The sequence below is a fragment of the Fundulus heteroclitus genome, unplaced genomic scaffold (assembly GCF_011125445.2).
Source record: "Fundulus heteroclitus isolate FHET01 unplaced genomic scaffold, MU-UCD_Fhet_4.1 scaffold_90, whole genome shotgun sequence".
Classification (NCBI taxonomy): Eukaryota; Metazoa; Chordata; class Actinopteri; order Cyprinodontiformes; family Fundulidae; genus Fundulus; species Fundulus heteroclitus.
In genome coordinates this window covers 1,046,159-1,065,564 of record NW_023397362.1, presented here as the reverse complement: position 1 = coordinate 1,065,564, position 19,406 = coordinate 1,046,159, and the positions used below count along the sequence as shown (strand labels likewise).

The window sequence follows — 19,406 nt, the reverse complement described above, 5'->3', positions numbered from 1 at the left end:
CCCTTTGTTTCAGGTTATTGTAATCTGCATAACCACTTTCGTCTTACTGTGATTTTAAACCAGCTGGCCCATTACCGTCTGACCATCAATGAGGCATTTTTATCCAAACAACTGTTGTATATCCATCTTCTTATTTAATATTATGATATTTGTTGTGGGAAATATAACAAATAACAGCTTGTAAAACAAACTTTTACAGCCTTGCACAGAAAATATGCAAGCGTTGACCTTGATTAAGCACACGTGTTTTTTAAGGAGATGGGTCAGGGGTGATTTTAGAACCCCAAACTTTAACGTTTTCATTCACAATTTTCTCAGCATACTGTGAAACAGGATTGTTTCTGAAATACTCAGAATACTGCAGCTGCAGTAGGGCGTTTGGAGTAAACCGTGGACTTAGCCTGAAAATTTGAACAAGTACACCTTGCAAGTTTCCTGCCTCTTCCTCTCTGCTGCGCTGCAACCCTCCCTCCACGGCTCCTCCCCCACAGCGGAGCCTGCTGTGCTGCTCCTATGTTTACCCGTTTTTTGTTTTCTGAACAGGTGCCACTCCACAAATTGACGGTTTTCCTGTAAAGCAGGTTGTTTCTCTGCCATTTCTCCACACAGCCTCAGCACACCAACAATTTTGAGCTTGGATGACACACCACTGTGCGAGGGCAGGGTGTGAGGGATGTGAGCATGACACAAGGGTGATTAACACTTCTAACAACCAATAAAGCCAAACATTGCTTCTAGCTATGATAGGTTAATTCTGACCGAGAGCGGTGTATTTCTGCAAATGGCAGTAAAACCACTAGGAGTCAGAGGAGCTTGACTTTTTTCTCACAGATTACCTGTCTCATATTTTACTGTCAGCACATAGTGAGTTTTTACAAATACACTGCGTGGCCAAAATAAAAAGTGGCCACCTGTATTTAGCAAAGCAAATTGGTACGAGCCTCCCATTGGATAATTACTGCATGGTCTATTGTGTTTCAGCTGGCAACAAGTTATTTAACCCTAACTGGTGCAATCAGTTGCTTCTCATTTATTAAAACAACCATGCTGAACCTGTGGTTGTGGAAAAGATGTCAGTCTGTTTCAGGAGGGTCAATTATTTGCATGTATCAAGCAGAGAAAAAAATCTGAGGAGATTGCAGAAACGACCAAAAGTGGGTTAAGAACTGTACAACACATTATTATAAACTGGAAGGAGACCCATCATCTAAGAAACAATGTGGTCATAAGTGATGCATCCATCATGCCTAGTGCCTACTGTACAAGCCTGTGGGGGCAGTGTTAGGATCTGGGGTTGCTGCAGTTAGTCATATTCAGGTTCAGCAACAGTATGTGCTCAAATAATGAGGTCAGCTGACTACCTGAATATACTGAATGACCAGGTTATTCTATCAATGGATTTTTTTTCTTCCCTGATGGCACGGGCATATTCCAAGATGACAATGCGAGGATCCATCGGGCTCGAATTGTGAAAGGGTGGTTCAGGGAGCATGAGACATAATTTTCACACATGGATTGGCCACCACAGAGGCCAGACATTAACCCCATTGAGAATCTTTGGGATGTGCTGGAGAAGGCTTTACGCAGCGGGCATACTCTACCATCATCAATGCAAGATCTTGGTGGAAAATTAATGCAACACTGGGTGGAAATAAATCTTGTGACATTTCAGAAGCTTATGGAAACAATGCCACAGTAAATGCCTCCCGTAATCAAAGCTGAAGGCGGTCCAATTAAATATTAGACTGTGTGACCTTTCTCTTTTTTTTATTTTGGGCAGGGGCTGAATGTAAAAAATACATTTATGCAAAAGTTGCAAATAATGCCCTACTGCAGCTTTAACACAACTCTCTGTGGCATTTGCATGTTCTCCCTGTTCATGTTTAATTCTCTCAGGACACTTTAGCTTTTTCCCACACTTTTCCAAAGACACATGTTTAAGAAATTAGCACTTCTAAGTTGTTGCTAGGAAGTCAGTGTGTGCATGCATGGCTGTGTGTCTTAGTGGTGTAATGTGACGAAAGCAAGATTTGGAGTACTGAAATATCGTTTACTTCCAGGGGATGTCAGTAAGAAACTGCTCAGGCCTGAAACTGTAAATTTACAGGGGAGACGTAAGGGGCCAGCAGCCATTCAAGACTTGTGACTGTGGGACGATAGTCACGAGTCATTGGCAGGGTTTTGTATGTGATTTTTGGGGGAAGCTGCAAGGGTTTTATGATTGGTATTTTAAGTAAGTTGAGGGTAGTGTATGAATGGACACAGCTTGCAGGATGATGCAGTTCTGCATTTCTGGTGCAGTTTTATTCTGTATACATGTGCATACAGATACATGTATTTATATTCATGTATATATATATATTCTGTATAATAATAATAAATTATAACAAATACATTATCCTTTCTGTAGGCAATATCTCTGTTGTCAAAAAATTGATTCTGGGTTCTAGAGTAGAAAGAGACAAGAACATTTAGCTCTTTTATTTAAAGTTTGAAAAGAATGCTGTATGAGCTTGATGTTCCTACCTCTTGTGAAGACATAACATAATAATTTTAAGATGACATTTTATCTCAGCTGTTTCATTGAAAGCAAAATTTAATTAATAATATTGCTATTTAATATTATGAAGAAAAAAAACACCGTCATATGCAGTTAGAGCCCAAAACAATAGGAGGAGGATGCCTACAGTAGGGGGACCTGAGAGATAATCACAGAACTCCCTGGGCAAATACCAGTATATACGTTGTTGTAGACAACAAAACAGAGTCTCAATTGAAAGGTAATGCCATCACAGTGGCTCTATCTGGGAAACTTTAGTCAAACGTCATAGTAACACAGATGAGTTGGCACAAGTTAATACATTAGCTAAGCAACTAAAAGAGGAAATTGGCAAATAAATTACTCACCAGCTTCTGAGCATTGGTCAGTCAAGACCATAAGACCAGACATGTAGAACTGCACAACCAGGACTCATTAAGGATTCTGTAATACCATTCAAACAGGATAATTTACAGATCCATGAGACACTTGGCAAAGCTAACATTAAGAGCGACCATAATGAACAGAGTCCATCATGCAGAAGGTTTGAAACCAAAATCAAAGCAACATGGAAAAAAGCAAGTCAACAGCCAGAAACCCAGAAGGATGCAACTGTAATGGGAATATCCAGGAAATATAAACAGATGTCCATACCTGAGGTTCTGGAAACTGCCAAAGAAAGACACCAACCCCTTGCAGCCTGACAGGAGAGATATGCAAGGGAGCTAGGAACCAGACGACCAAACCGCCTATTTTCCATCGAACCAGCTAAAGTGTGCCCCCAGCAACTGGGTAATAACAGACAAGCAAGCCATTCAAGGATGGAGACTGAACAGTACAGGAAAGACATCAAAGAGAAGGAAACATCACATAACAATTATGGATAGTGGCTAAAAGACCAAAGAGCAGACCGCACTAATCTCCCCGAACAAACTTCAATGGTCATCACAGTGGCAGACACCCGACAAAGAGTCTCAGGTATAAAGCATCAGTTCATCGAATAGGGTCCATGTCTAATCCCTCAAAAAGCTGACTTCTCTCCATGAGTGTCAACCAGCACAATCAACCAACTGTTAAGGAATGAGATGCACCATGAATAGCTTACAATAAAAGATTTGTTGAGGTGAACATCCCCATCCAAACATCGACCAAAAACATGGAAGCTCCTGTCAGGCATCATAGGGGTCAAGATAAGCAGACACACAGATCAATACTTTACAGAGGCACAAAATGACCTAGGTAAACAATACCAGAGGAGCCAATGTGGGTTGAGAGATGCAAAACCAGACAAATAAACCTGAGCGCTGCCAACTTTCAGCTGATTGTCCAAGTCTCAATCAACTGTGGCATATACCAAGAAAATGCTTTGTCCCCACTGCTGTTCTACATAGGACCTGAACCTCCTCAGCCAAATAATGAGACTTGCGATGAAGTTGTAAGTTAAGAGTGAGCAAGACACCAACTCACCAAGAAAGCATGGCAACAGTAGTGCCAGTAGTCATTCGAGCAATTGGGGGGGAGGGACCCCCACACTGGAGAAGTGGCTTCAACAGATAACTGGAGAAACATTGGAGGTCTGAGTCCAGAGGAATGCAGACTAGATACCACTCAAAGGTGGCTCACTGTTCCTATTTTATGTTGTCTGGCAAAGAATACTAATGGGGTTCTGCTGTCTTACAGGAGCTTAGGCTAAACCCATTCCATAAAACTATGTTCCCAGAAAACTAACCAAATTTTCAGAAAGAAATTTGGTTTAAGTGATTTATGACTTTTATGACACCATAAAGACACCCTAATTATACACTATAATTTTTTTTAAACACCAGCGTGGAGATAGAACTCCTATCCCTGAGAATGTCTATTCTTCCTTTGACCAGAAATATCACCACAGGATTTACAGCACTTCTGTAATTATTATTTGTTTGTTTTTTTTCCTTCTAGCACATACTCACCAGTAGGACATTTTGGATGAACTATGGTTGTTTCACATGGTTGTGTCCAGACTTCAGCTTTGAGCGTGACATCTTTTTGTGCTCCCACAATATTGCATATTATATTTTTAGAATTAGTTTTCCTGTACAACTGTTTCTTGGCTCTAAAAGATTTTTTTTTTGTGATTTCAGGGATCTTGAAAATCAAATCACTGACAATGTGCTAGGGATTTAAAAAAAGCTTGTGAGGAATCCAAACACGAGGAGACATGTGAACATCAAATTACACAATTTTATCCTCCTGATCATGGTCTCTGTATGTTGGTAACTCGGTGCAGAACTCTTAACAGGAAAAACATGATCGTATTGTATCCCAACATGAGAGCAGTTTCTCTGAAATAGTAACCCCTCACCCCAAGATCCATATATGATGGTTAAGCAGGGCTTTACACTCTTTTCTTCTGTTCCATGCTTAGCCTAGACATGGCGGTTACAGGTACCATGGCTGGTACAACAAGCCGCAAACGTCTGCTTCACAAATCCTCCTGGAGTCTGTTTTGTTTAATAACAGCGCATCCTGTTCTCAAGAACCAGCTGCAATGGTTCTTGAGAACATTGGACATTTAACAACAAATAAGGCATCTATATCATCTAGTTCAGCACTGAACATGCAGTGTAACAGTGGGACACTAACATACGAACAGCAGTTTATCCTAGACCTACGTGTATCCTGCATATCAACAATAGTGGACATTACAACTTTGCACACACTGAGGGACATAAGACTGCTATAGCAGCTTGACCCGGCGGCCCACGAAGCAGCGAGAGCTCACAGAGACAGGCTGCACTCAGAGGAAACGGAGTGTGATAGGAAACGGCAGTGCGGCAGCTGGGGAGGGCTAATAACTAAGCTAAAAGCTAACCATTGCAGACTGGCACTTCCATCCATCTTGCCATTGTCCAGTTCCGGGAGAACGAAGTGGTTCACTTGATGATGATGTCACAGTTAAGAGACTGCCAGACCAGATCTACCTACTATGAAGAGAAAAAGACAGAGAACATAAATTCAGAAGTTGAAATAACAACAAACAATGCAAATTGGATAACAGTAGGAGAAAAATAGATCTTAATGTCCTCCAGCAGCTTAAGCCTATAGCAGCATATCTACAGAGATAGCTCAGGATAACCTAAACCACACTAACTATAAGCTTTGTCAAAAAGAAAAGTTTTAAGCCTAGTCCTAAAAGTAGACAGGGTGTCTGCCTCACAGACTAAAACTGAGAGTTGGTTCCAAAGGAGAGGAGCCTGATAGCTAAAGGATCTGCCTCCCATTCTACTTTTAGAGACTCTAGAAACCACCAATAGACCTGCAGTCTGAGAGCGAAATGCTCTGTTAGGAACAAATGGGGTAATCAGATCTCTGCTATAGGATGGAGATTGATTATTCAGAGGCTTTATACGCGAGAAGGATAATTTTAAATTCTATTCTTGATTTAACAGGAAGCCAATGAAGGGAAACTAAAATAGGAGAAATATGATCCCTCTGGTTGATTTTCATCAGAACTCTCGCCGCAGCATTTTGGATCAGCTGAGGACTTCAAACTGCATTTTGTGAACTTCCTGATGGTAAAGAATTACAATAGTCCAGCCTTGAAGTAACAAATGCATGGACTAGTTTTTCAGCATCACTCCTGGACAAAATATTTCTACTTTTGGCAATATTCCAGAGGTGAAAAAAGGAAACCCTGGAAACCTGTTTAATAATATTTAAATGTCTTGGTCAAAAATAACACTAAGGTTGTTTTTTTTTTTGTTTACTTTATTAGCAGAGGACCATTTAATGAAATCCAGATTAAGGGACTAAGAAGTTTATTTTTGAGGACTCTGGTCCAAAGATTACAACGTATGTCTTGTCAGAATTTAAAAGCAGGACATTTAAAGTCATCCAGGTTTTGATGTAATCAAGACATGCCTGTAGTGTAAGTAATTGATTGGATTCATGGATAAATATAGCTGAGTGTCATCAGCATAACAGTGGAAATTAATCCCATACTAGGATAATCAAAGGTTGCATCATCACAGACATGCCAAGGAGTGCACTTTTGTTATCAGGGACCCTGTGTATACCATAAACATGGATGGGGACCAAGCTGGATACCGGGAATAATACAGGAGATGACATGGCCTGTGCCTTACAAAGTGATGTTGGGTAATAGGAAGTTAGTGAGATGGCATGTAGATCAACTGTTTGCCCGGCAAGAGCATGACCTACCTGTAGAAATGGGTAAAATATACAAGAAGAGACTCCAAAAACTACAACACCCAGCTGCGATCATTCAGGGGTCAGGGTTGACCCTAAAAGGGAGGGATGGACATGTTACGGCAGGAGAGAAACCACCTACAAAGAAAACTGTTCCACAGGTAGTGCCAGACACAGAGTTGTGGCGATCTCAAAGACAACAGAGGCCGCCGGAGTATATGAGAAACTTTGTGCTGTGACTGGAAAAAAAGTGATGTTATTACCTGTGAATCTAATACTAGGGCACTATGCTCTGATTATGACTTTGGTAAAAAATGATTTTGTATGTTATTGTTTTAGAGGTGAGGATGTACTAGTTATATAGTTACAGGGACATTTTAAGCTTATAGGCATAGGCATGTTTACTAGGTAGCGATAGTTTGCAGAGCATCGTTAAAGAATGCTGAAAAATTCATTGGAGCACAACTGAATGACATTATGAACCTATTTAAATCCAGATCAGTGACCAAAGCCAAAAAAGTGTTAGCAGATCCCACACAGATCCCACACTTGTTTTTTGTGATGGTTGCTAACTATTACTTGCCGCAAACGAACTACCCTTCGGGGACCTAATAAAAAGTGTATAGACATAGTGGGTTAACGGGAGTGGTAGAATAAATGGATGTCCTGTTGCGACAAAGCAGTTTATACTATTCTTCATTAACCAAGATGTTACAAGCTTCGTTCAGTGAAGGTTAACAACCTTTCCTTTATTAATTTCTTTATTATTGCGTCGGAGAAAGACGCAAAGCAGTCACGTCACGTTGCTAGGCGGTAGGCGGTTGGCAAGGACACAGCCAGTTACGTCACCAACGCGAGCGGATTTCCTCGATCACAAAAAAATAAAATAAAATAAAATAAGAACATTGCAGTTCTATGCATTTTGATGATGAACGTATGCATATTATATTTGTAATGTTCGTTTAGGGAAGACAGACAACTTTTCATTTATTATTTACGCCGAATATTTAATTGCGTCTCAGAAAGACTGTACTGTCGCTGTCCGACGCCCAGAAGCAAATAAATGACAGCACAGAGGATGTGTAATCCTCTAGATGAGTGCCATCTTTACCCTCAGTCTGTGTGTTCGGAGCAGTCCTGCAAAGCTGAGCAGGCCTTTTCAGTCCAAACCTGAACAGTTCTGACAAACGCGTCTCGTTCTGCAGATCAGTGGTTTGTACGCAGGAATCGGGTCCACAGAGATGTGATCTGATGATCCACAGTGAGGAGCTGCTGCAGCCTTATACGCTCCGGGGATGTTGCAGTAGACCTGATCTAATATACCATTGTCTCTGGTGTCTCTTAACAGACATATTCCAGATCGGGGGGAGCAGAAGGTTCTGACTGCTTTTGCTGCTGGGCTTCAAGATTTGTCAATGTACTTCACCAAGCCTCTAAACGAACAAGAGCGGCCTGCTACCTCAACTGTGGCGTCGGGAAGGTTTCCATCTTGCCATGTGTCCATGAAGATTGCTACACAGCTGTCCCTCTGATGTGATCCTTAGCCGGATCTCGTCCAGTTTGTTGCCGAATGATCTAACGTCGGCATGTTGAGGCCAAGGCACTGTGGCTGCCTCGCCATGTTTCCCCCCCCCCCCATCCGTTTCGCCTGCAACACATCAATCGTCATCTATTGCAAAACTCTGCTCCTCTTTCAAAGCAATGGCTGCCTTATAAATAATGAAACACTTCTTTATAATTTGAGAGTTATGTTTTGTTTAAAGCATGTGCAACAGTGTGCTTGTTTAAACATCGTTGTGCCTCACAGCTGAAACAGCAACGAGGAAATAGACAGAAGTAATGTTTGTATAGGCCCAAGAATGCCAGATATCTAAAAGACATTTAAATGAGCAAGGTCACATTTCTGACATTCTGCCTGAAGGTATGCACTAATGTTGAGCGTTCAGCTGAGCATTAAACACAGAGATGCACAAATCAGCAGCCAGTGTCACAATGGGTTCACCCACTTACATGTGCCATATACGTACAGGGAGTTAGTTAATTATTGCTAGAAATGCTTTAGATCCAAGGTTTTCCTTTCCTTTTCTGTATTAATATGCATCACAGTTATTTTTATATTTAGATCATTACATATAGAGTGAAATATTAGTTTCTGTTCAATTCTATTTATTTTGGTGATCATACCTAAAAGCTAATGAAAAAAATTATTTTAATACATATATTTTATGACCTACACAATCAGGAAGTAATTCTGTCTTGACTATTAAGTAGACCGTCACTGGCAGCCGATACAGGAACGTTAGGCTACAAAATGTTCTTGCTATACACGTTGCCTATTAACAGTGCTGTATGCAAGCCTGTCATTGGGAAGTATAAAGTGTGGCTGGTAGAGTATCAAAAATCTTTTACCTAATTCAAAAATTTAGCAGTGATGAACAAGACAAGGGCTGCAGATGAAAGCAGTGCTTGCAGAATCATCATAAAGACATGTCCGTGGGCTGCCACTGTCTCATTCTCTGTTTTTAGCCACTCCTAAGACAGAGACAACATCAGAAATGTCTTAAGGAGAAAAATCACTGGAATATTGCTCAGTGGCCAAAACTCCAGAGTATGGAGGAAGAGTGGAGAGGCACTGGGCCCACATTGCTTGAGGTCAGGGGTGAAGTTTCCACAGTTAATGATTGGGGAGCAATATCCTCTGGATCCACTGTATCTTCTGTAATAAACTCAGAACAATAAATAATAATTTATACTGGTCTCGATATTAAAAAATTTTTAGATACTGGGGTTGTGTTTTCATTGGCTGTATACCCCCAACAAAAAGTCTACAAAAATATGTTTAAATGTATCACTCTGTGTAATGAGTCTATATATATATATATATATATATATATATATATATATATATATATATATATATATATATATTTAGCTGAATTGCTTAAATACACTTTTGAATGAGCATAGCAGCATAGCTCATATGTTCATACAGCTATTTAATCCTTTTTTACTAACAGCTATTCTCTATTGAAAAATCATGTCTTGCCTTTTTTTGCAGTCTTCCTTTTGGTATAGATTTGCAATGTACAAAGATGTAAATGTATCTCAAATTAGGTCTGACTAATATCATAAAACATCTGTGTGTCTAACTATCTACTTTCCTCTTTTCATTAACCTGCTAACAAGAGTCCGTACGGCTCCTGTTACACACGTTTACACGCAGTGCCATATCACTGGTTTTGTATTTACCCCTTAAAGAAGCTCTTAGATTTCCGGAGATCAGTCTGATGAGCTATATGGTCGGCAGCTGACTGTAGTTTGCTTGCGAAAAGTGACCTGTTACAGGTAAAGTTTAGCTTCTTCAAGCTTTCCCCGGACGTTCTGGTTCTGTATGCAGTCCGCTGGTTCGACTCAACCTCTGTTCAGCATCCATCAAACTCACATGAGCGTAATTAGCAGCATCTGATCAGAGCAGTAGCAGAAACATGTGAAGTGTATTAGCGATCATGAGCGGCTAGTTGCTCCTCATTAACCTGGCACAGCTCTAAACCTCTGGAGTCTGGATTGAAAGCATTTGTCTTGTATTTTCACAGTCGTCAAAAAAATTTTTTTCCATGTCTGGGACAATTAAGCTAAACAATGTTTGTTATGCATTTATTGATATTAAACTTGGCTGAAAGTTGATCCACTCCCTTTTTATTTTTAGAACTGAAAACTGTATGTGTGGAGAAGAAAACAAATAGTACATCACTGAACAGACTTTTTTTTTTATCTTAGTCCATTTTACAGGTACACCTTTCCACTTTGGACAGACATTCTATCATTAAGTCATTTATGCAAGTCAAATTTCTTTGGCAGCCGACTTGGTTCAACATGTGATTAATATTTTAAAAATATTTTGGGTGCCAAAAAAGACTCCTTAACAAACCCAGAATTGTCCTTTAAACTAATTTAGAATCATAATATTTAAATTCCATACTAACTTCAGCAGCATCAACTGCTGTCTGATGTGTAGCAATATTTTCTTGTACAGTGCACATCACTAAGGATCGTCATCCTCATCTACAAATAAACAATAGAAAATCTTTTCGTGGAGCAAATTAAGGTGTTTTTTTCTCTCTCTTTTCTCTCAAGGCATCCGAAAGGCAATGCCGCTTGCTCTGAGTGTTTGGAAACAGTAAAAAAAAAAAATCTTACAGTGACCCTTGGCATTATGTCAGACCAAAAGCGCATTGCACAACCACAAAGAAGGAAAAATTTAAAGAATCCACACAACCATTGCTATTTTACTCTTTGACTGTAATGTGATTGGCTCTTCCAGATGAATGGGCAAGTTGTAAACCAATTGGATGCATGTGACCTGCAAGTATGTAGGCGGATCAGCATCCGCCGGCCGCACTATATCCTCATCTATCACAGACCACACACCCATACACACACACACACACACACAAACACAAACACACATCTGGAAACAGTACCAGCCAGCATCATTCATTCATCATGCACAGCAAAGAACACATCAGGTAAGGAAAAGGAACCTTGCATCATTTCTTAAATTTCTCCTCTTTTATAATGTTTTATAATGGATTTTACTTTGTAATATTTGGAAAATGTTTCAGTCCTGTTAAGATTATTTTCAATTGTGTGCCATTTTGAGATGCTTTCAAATTCCTTTTTAATTTTAAAACATTACAAAAAACAAATGTTCAACATATTTCTGATATATTCCTTTTCATCTTCTTCAGTTTGGATCAACTGGAAGGGTTCTAGACCTCAACCACACTGTCGTAACACTTTGCATTGAGATTAAACTTTCCATAAAATACTAAAAAGGTTCCACAGTTGTCTAAATGTTGAAAAGCAAATAGCATACATGGAAAAGCCTTTGATGCCAAGATTAATGTGGAATGAACGGAGGAAAGCTGATTATTTCATTATGGCAAGTTACCAGAAAAACTGGACTTCTTTATATTTTTCAAACCCCAGACACACATTCAAGATATCGTTTGTATATTTTAATTCAAAAATAAATTTAAATAAATTCTACTACAGCAAAGGATGAAAACTTTATTTGAACTTTTCAAAGTTCCTATGCCAACTATTCAACTATTTTAAAAAATGTACAATTTTTACATTCATTCATAAGGGAAAGAAATTAAATGTAAAATGTATTTTAAATAATTGTTTACATTTATGCTGAAATTGACTCGATATTATCAAGTTTATCCAAAAAGATTTAAAACTCAAGCAGTTCAAGCAGGCATGAAGCTTTAAAAAGATGGCTGCCAGACATGAAAACACATGATAACTTTACAACTAACAATATTACATTTCTGTGAGTTATATTGTGCTATTTATTCGGGACGGATTCTGTTCTCTGTGTGTTTCATTGCAGTCACGATGAATACCAGAAGACAGCCGACTGGCTCCGGTCTCACACAAAGCATCGTCCCCTGGTGGCGATCATTTGCGGCTCTGGCCTGGGAATGCTGGCTGACACCCTTAAATGTCAAGACTCCTTTGATTACTCTGACATACCGGGCTTTCCTCAGAGCACAGGTAATTTAAAAATATGGGCTTTCATGAATCTACATCTATAAAGATACAGATGGAAGTTTTTACAAATAGATGCATATCACTAAAAGTGCAGAAGTACTTGTTTATATTGAATTACTATTTTAGTTTATTCATCACATGAGCCAACTATTTAATAAGAAGAATATTGCACGCAAAAAAAATTAATTATCTTCTTTATATTCTGAAATTTAAATAACTGTTAAGAGGCCCAAATGAATGTATGATTAATTATTACTAATTGTGAAAGCTGTTGATTTATTTTAGTTTGGTCAGTTTGTATTTTTACATGCTGTCTGATAGCCAATCGAAGCTGTCCTGATGTGTGAAGATGCACAATCAAAGGAAGAAAATTCATGTTTTCATTGCGTCTGTCCGTGTTGCAGTGCAGGGTCACGCAGGCCGCCTGGTTTTTGGGGAGCTGAAGGGGAAGTCATGTGTTTGCATGCAGGGTCGCTTCCACATGTATGAGGGACATTCACTCATTAAGGTAGGCACTCGTATATTCCAAATATGCTAATCATTTTGTTATGTGTCAATTAAGTGAAGCAAAAATCTAAAATACAATGGTAAAAATACAAAGATTGTATTATCTAAGGGTCTGCGGGTATAAAAAGCTCTTAAATGTGAATAAAACAGATTTTATTAATTTTAACAGAAATATTAGTGTTAGTTGGACGTGTCTTGTGATTTTAGCTTTTGAAAAATTAATTGCTATGTGTTTTTTATTTAGAGTGTGAAATGAATGTGTGAAGGAATTGGTAAAGTAAAAAAATAAATAAATCCAATAACATGAACACATAAACAAAGAATAGTGGTAAAGCCTAAAGACGTGTCAGCAGGCAGGCAGAGTTAAACATTGACCAGGCGAACCGGACCACAGTCAGCTCCACTTATTTCTTCTCAGAGTGAACAGAACACGCTTCCATCACAACAATAAACACCACTCACCTAAAATACGCTCCCAAACACAGTTGGGTAACAAAGCTCAGTCACGCAACCCTGGTATAACACTTACAACACAATCAGCAGGATAAGGCCTAACCTGAAGTCGCGTGGAAGTTTGTGTGTGTGAGATGGTCATGCTCCGGTTCGGTCACATGCACTCTTTTAGCAGACTGTTCAATGCTGCCTTTGTGTCCTTCAGTAGAAAACACATTCACACGCAAACGTGACTGTCTGGCTCTCCTTTAGGTGGCGCTCTGTGAAAAGACCTTCTCAAAAAAAACAAAAAAAAAATAGGGAATCAAAATAAAACCTTTTTATTAAAGGGTGAAAATACCCTGTGTGTACTAGTTAGCTATGAAACAAGGCTGTGTGACTGTCAGGAGACACAGCCTGAGAGTTTTATCTTTGTAAGTGAAAATCCTGCACCACCTGACAAACCAAACCGGAGCAAGATTTTTGGGAAGTTGATGTTAGAAAACATGCATGAAATGAAATAAAAGTAATAATGAATTCAGATTTGTTTTTTTCCCCCCAATTTGTGGTTTCTACAGCAAATGTATTTCATTATGATGTGATAATATATGCCAACACAAATCATTTGCTTCTATTGTTATAATGATACAATAGAAGCAAAGGATGCAGGGCTTTGATTTATTGTATTTTTTTACAAATAGAAATTGAAAAAAAAATAAGTGCCAGAATGCTTCTATATTCAGTAATGTTTGCAGTAAAAGAAAACACTGGATAAAATCAAACCTCTGGTCAGAAGGGACAACGTTTTTGGCTTACAAATGTTTTGGAAAGGGAAAAAAAATGCTGCACCTTAATTACATCTTCATACTGAAACGTGGAGGTTGCAACCTTCCATTTTAACAGGTTATATTAGGCTCATCATGTACTTTCTCACCAAATCTCTGACGTGCCCACCGCATTCTCAATGTAAGATACTGTATGTTCCAGTAGCCATGGACCTTTGCTCATTGCGACAGTATTTTACTTTAGATTAAAATCCAAATGAGCATCTTTATAATATAGATACTGATCTGTCTCTCCATCAGACAACCTTCCCCATTCGGGTCTTCAAGCTGATGGGCGTGGAGACACTGATAGTGACAAATGCTGCGGGCTCATTGGCGGATGGCCTACAGCCTGGTGACATCATGATCATCAAAGACCACATCAACTTCCCTGGGCTTGTTGGTCTGAACCCGCTGTGTGGGCCCAACGATGAAAAGTAAATGTATTTCCCTTGACATGCATGGCTCTTATTTTGCAGTCCTTACAGCGGCGAACTTCTGTTTCTTCCTGGTTTTGTTTCGCCTGTCACTAATGTCAATAAATTGTTGTTGACAGGTTTGGACCACGCTTCCCCGCTATGTCGGGTTGCTATGACAAAGGGCTGCGGAGCCTCATGATGGAGATTGCCAAACAGATGGGTGTCGCTGGCCTTGTGCAGGAAGGCGTGTACGCCATGGTGGGTGGGCCCAACTTTGAAACCATCGCTGAGGCCAAACTGTTGCATCGACTGGGAGTGGACGCAGTCGGTAAGACGTACTAACCCACAGAAAATGTGCAGAATCCAATTTCGGGCCCTCATTCTTAGCTTTAACCGTACATATTGTGCACTGACACTGGAGTTTCTTTTGAGGCCTATGGTAAGCTTGGCACTCACTGTAATGCCTAGTTTGGAGTGTTATGCAGCTGCAGTTTATGCTTTATGGGTTGGTACACCAGGAGGACTATGTTGTCTCTTAGTTTTGCACAGAAAAAAAGTTCCCAAAATAGTTTTATTCTATTCCTTGTTACATGTTGAGCCAGTAGAAAAATTATAGCACATACCACTACAAGTCTACTGTTTATATCTGAATTAGACCATCACATAGACACATCTTACGTCACAGTTAGATGTTTGTTTGTGGTCTAAAATTCATATAGGGTGTGCTAACAGAACTTGCTGTGATTTTAACAATATTGTGAACAGTCTGCTCTGTTTGCTAACAAGTTGATCAACTGCTTGCATTTTAATACTCACAGACAAATACAAATATTTCCAAGAAATTTCTGAATAAACCGTTTACTGTGTAAACAACTACTTTACATGATTACAACAGACATCATCAAACTGCATAATTCTTTATGCTTGGTTAATGTAATGCATACAAACATTTTACTAGATATTATAATGGTTGTTGTGACATTTAACAACTGGCAACAAGATAAATATCGACTTTTTTATTCGACAATTTTTCCTTGATGTAACGTTTGCTCGACCTCTTTACCCCTCCCTTAGGCCTTGCTCTGGCCCTGTATTAGCATGCTGTGCTGCCTCTGGAGATGATCTGAGGGAAACGTGGTGGTTGGAAAATAGAGATGGACCGATGCAGTTTTTTTTTAAGGCCGATACCGACTATTCTGACATCAGTCTAACCGATACCTGATATGTGCTGCCGATTTTTTTTTGGGGGGGGGGACTATTCTTGAGGCCAATTTTGTTTTTTCTTCCTCCATTTACATGATAAAAATTACAATGATAAATGTTACACAAATCTTAAAACTTGATTTTGAACCAGCTAATATTAATAATCAGCTCCAGACCGAAGTTTGAAAGGTACACAGAAAAAAATGCATCAAGACTCTTGTGGCAATGATTTGGTTTGCCACAGTGAGAAAAGAGCATCTTTAGTTCAATGGGGAGAAGTAGAAGAAAAAAACACTGACCACAACTGCAGTGTATGAACATTATTTTATGTAAATTTAGACGATGTTCATCTAGTGACTGGTAATTACTTTTATGTGGATACATAATTCTCCATGGGAACAAAACTCAGCAGTCAGACGTGGGTCTTTAGATACAGAAACAGACACACAGAGCTGTTTGCTCTCGCTCATAGTGAGAAAGTGACAGACTTTCAAATATCAGATTGAGCTAAATTAAACAGTTAAAACTACATGAAAAGTTGTTGTTGTTGGCTCCCAGTCTTACAATATTGCCAGCCACTCTCTGCCAGGGATGGAGTGGCAATGTATGCGTGTCGTATGATCTCAAGGCATGGCTGCTGAATACGCTAATGAATCGGTAACGGCTGATATGGACGTGCGTATTGGCCGATACCGATTCAGGAAAAAAGCACAAATATCGGCCAAAAATATCAGCCGACCTCTATTTAACAGAGTCGATAATAGTACTAGGTGTGAACCACAGGAAGAGCTGAGAGACTCCCATGACTTGGCATGAATGAATGGCATGATTTTGGTGTTTATCGGTAGCTTCAGTCTGACCGACCCCTGTAATGTACTGCTATTTTCAGGTATGAGTACAGCACCTGAGGTCGTCGTGGCAACTCACTGTGGTCTACGAGTCTTTGGCCTTTCTCTGATAACAAATAAGGTACAACACCGATCAGTAAAACTGATTGTGACCAATCACCGCTGATGTTAGATTGCAGCTTTATTTATCACGTTTTGCAGCTAATGAAGAGTATAGTAATTTAGCCATTGGTTAGTGGGCCGGTTCTGTGTTTGTTTGAGTGATTAATTGATGAATTTGTCTCGTTGGCAGGTGGTAAAGAGCTACGAGGACTCTGAAAGTGTGAACCACGAAGGCGTCCTTGAAGTTGGCCGGTTGCGCTCTCAAACCGTGCAGCAGCTGGTGACTGAACTGATCAGCACGATGGAGATCAATAACAACGAAAACACCAAAATTGTTTCCTGAACAAACGCACATGCATCTGATTGTTGCACAGCTCTCTAATTTTTTTGGTACTTTTTCCAGGTTTTTTTTTTTTTTTTATTACAACTGTGTAACTGTATTTTTAATCTCTGCTGACCTGAAAACATACATCAAATCACTATGGTGCCTACCTGCTGTTTATCAGTGTAAAGTAGAATACAAGTACTTATCTCTGATATTTGATGTAAACTATAATAACTGTGTTTGATGGTGCTTCATTGGAACAACTTTGATACATATTTTGTATACTAGCCTTGGATTATTAAAGTTTATGTTGTAAAGTATTCCAGTCGGATTAAAATATTTTACCAATACTACTAATGTCTATTCAGTCTTATGTTTAACTCTGAACTGTCCTCTTTTGGGTTTCCTAACATGCAAATCCTCTTTTCCTCCGGTTTATTTGTTAGTAAATAATTTCAGCTATGATGCACCTTTTTCCTTATTACATACTTTTGCATGGTATGATTTTAGATATAAAAGAAATTAAAATAGATACATTTTGATATTAAAATGACTACAAAGAAAGCTTTGAAAAGTATGTCTATGAAGGTTGCCTGCTTATTCTTTCCAAAATAAAACATCTAATCCAATTTAGATTTAAAATTGCCAGTTTTACAGACGTATCACGCCAAACTTCAGATAGGCTGTTGATTATATTAAGATTGAGATTTGAATCTAAAATCTCATAATTTATCTAAAATCTAACAAGTTTAATATGAACCAGTGAGCAAATCTGCTTTTAATACACTAATCTACTAAACATTGAACAGCTAAAGCAAAAAAATTCAACAGGCTGCCTAACAATGCAAGGGTAATAGTCATTAGGTTCAATTAATTATTATAAGCTTAATTATGAGGCTATAGTTATTATAGTAAAACAGGTTGCCGTAAAAACAGGTACCCGTTCAGAAAAGGTTAGGGAAGGCTTAGACACACATCCAAAATCTTAAAACTAAAAACTAAATCTTGCAGTGATTCACTCAAACAAAGACAGCTGAGTGAAGCTTTATGCTGCAAACAGAACCATCTATTACAACCATAGTCTGCAAGGGTTGATCAGGCCTCTCGAATGGGCTGCATTCATCTTCTTGAATAGTAAAAAAAAAAAGCTTCTGAGAGTTCAGTTCTGTCTGTGTCTCTTCTGACAAAGTGCAGCTTCTTGGCAGACAAAGAGGGAGGAATCATCCCAAGGGACTGCCAGCCAATCAGAAGTAACATTTGCAATAACTACGGCAGATAGATGACAGAAGAAAAAATATTATATTAGATAAATTTTGACTTTTTCACAGCATCTGACAGAGCTTTTATAAACATTGACCTTTTTCAAATTAAGGTTTTTCAAATAAGGAAAAGGGCAGAAAGAGATGCCCTCACACTATGAATTTGAATGAGAGTTAAAACTGTTTCTTTAAATTGCAGAACCTTTTTTTTTTAGCTTTATTAGAATTTTCTATTTGCTATTTAAAAAAAATATTTAAAAAGAGGAGAAAGATGGGGAGAGAGGTGGGGTGAAAAGTTAAAAAGGGAGAGAAGGAGAAATTAATAAAGGAGAGAAAGAAGGATGCAGAGATAACATGGTAGGAGTGTGCTTCTACACCTGCAGAAAGAGAGAAGAACAAAAAGAAAAGGAACAAAAACCACTGAGACAAACAACAAACGCATTTAAATCAACATCGCGGTACGTAATACTAATTAATACAATATGTATTAAGTGGCTACCGTAGCTCTATAATAGAGTATCCAAACCCAAGGGCACACCTCCCACCAGCAGAGGCCCGACAGAGACAAGTGGCCCAGGCCCCCCCCAAGCAGCCACCTGGAATGAGCCGCCACCCAGCCCAGGTCACAGAGACCCACCAATTTACCACAAACAAGTGGCAGAACCGAAAAGTAATTTTTCTTTTACACTGTTTCGTTTTTGTTATAGTAATTAATGTAGAGCTCCGACAACCGACTAAAAACAGATTCTATATTTAGGTAAAGAAATTCCAACAGAATGTTTTCTTTTAAATTCAAATAAAACGTTAAGTGTTTTTGTGTAGTGGTAATAGATAAAGTAGGTGCAGAGAACAGCAGGAAAAAACACAGGTACATTTTTCTTTTATTTGTGATGTAAAACATAATATTGTTACTTTTTCCCCTTATAAAAAAAGTCATCTAAAACAAGCTTCAAGTGAAAATATCTGCTAGCTACTTTGATTTTAAGGACTTCGTCCTCACAAGCTCAGGACATTTTGCTTTGTGTCCTCAGTATAATTAACCCTGTGAATGTATGGCATTCTTAGCGTTTTAAGAATCAAATTGAGAATTTGATACCAGAAATTATTTTTTGTTTTTTCTTGTCTCCATGGTGTGTTCAAATATAAACAGTTTGTTTTCTTCTACATCACTGCCCTCTACAGTTCAGGGACGAGTATT

At 38.8% G+C, this 19,406-nt stretch overlaps 1 protein-coding gene across 1 annotated transcript; it reads left to right on the top strand.

Moving 5' to 3' along the window:
* Nucleotides 1-11,124: 11,124 nt before the first annotated feature.
* On the top strand, nucleotides 11,125-17,302 carry pnp4a (purine nucleoside phosphorylase 4a). The gene is made up of 7 exons (XM_012881317.3): nucleotides 11,125-11,256; nucleotides 12,129-12,292; nucleotides 12,694-12,797; nucleotides 14,314-14,489; nucleotides 14,609-14,799; nucleotides 16,564-16,643; nucleotides 16,815-17,302. Exons 1-7 carry the CDS (start codon nucleotides 11,234-11,236, stop codon nucleotides 16,965-16,967), a joined length of 891 nt encoding a protein of 296 aa, XP_012736771.1. The 5' UTR covers nucleotides 11,125-11,233; the 3' UTR covers nucleotides 16,968-17,302.
* The last annotated feature ends 2,104 nt before the right edge of the window (nucleotides 17,303-19,406 follow it).

Bases quoted from the DNA above. Each gene is read 5' to 3' on its own strand.
- pnp4a (XM_012881317.3), top strand. From the start codon at position 11,234: ATGCACAGCAAAGAACACATCAG. The intron at 12,293-12,693 runs GTAATTTAAAAA...TCCGTGTTGCAG, and splicing joins GGGCTTTCCTCAGAGCACAG to TGCAGGGTCACGCAGGCCGC. The intron at 14,800-16,563 runs GTAAGACGTACT...TGCTATTTTCAG, and splicing joins ACTGGGAGTGGACGCAGTCG to GTATGAGTACAGCACCTGAG.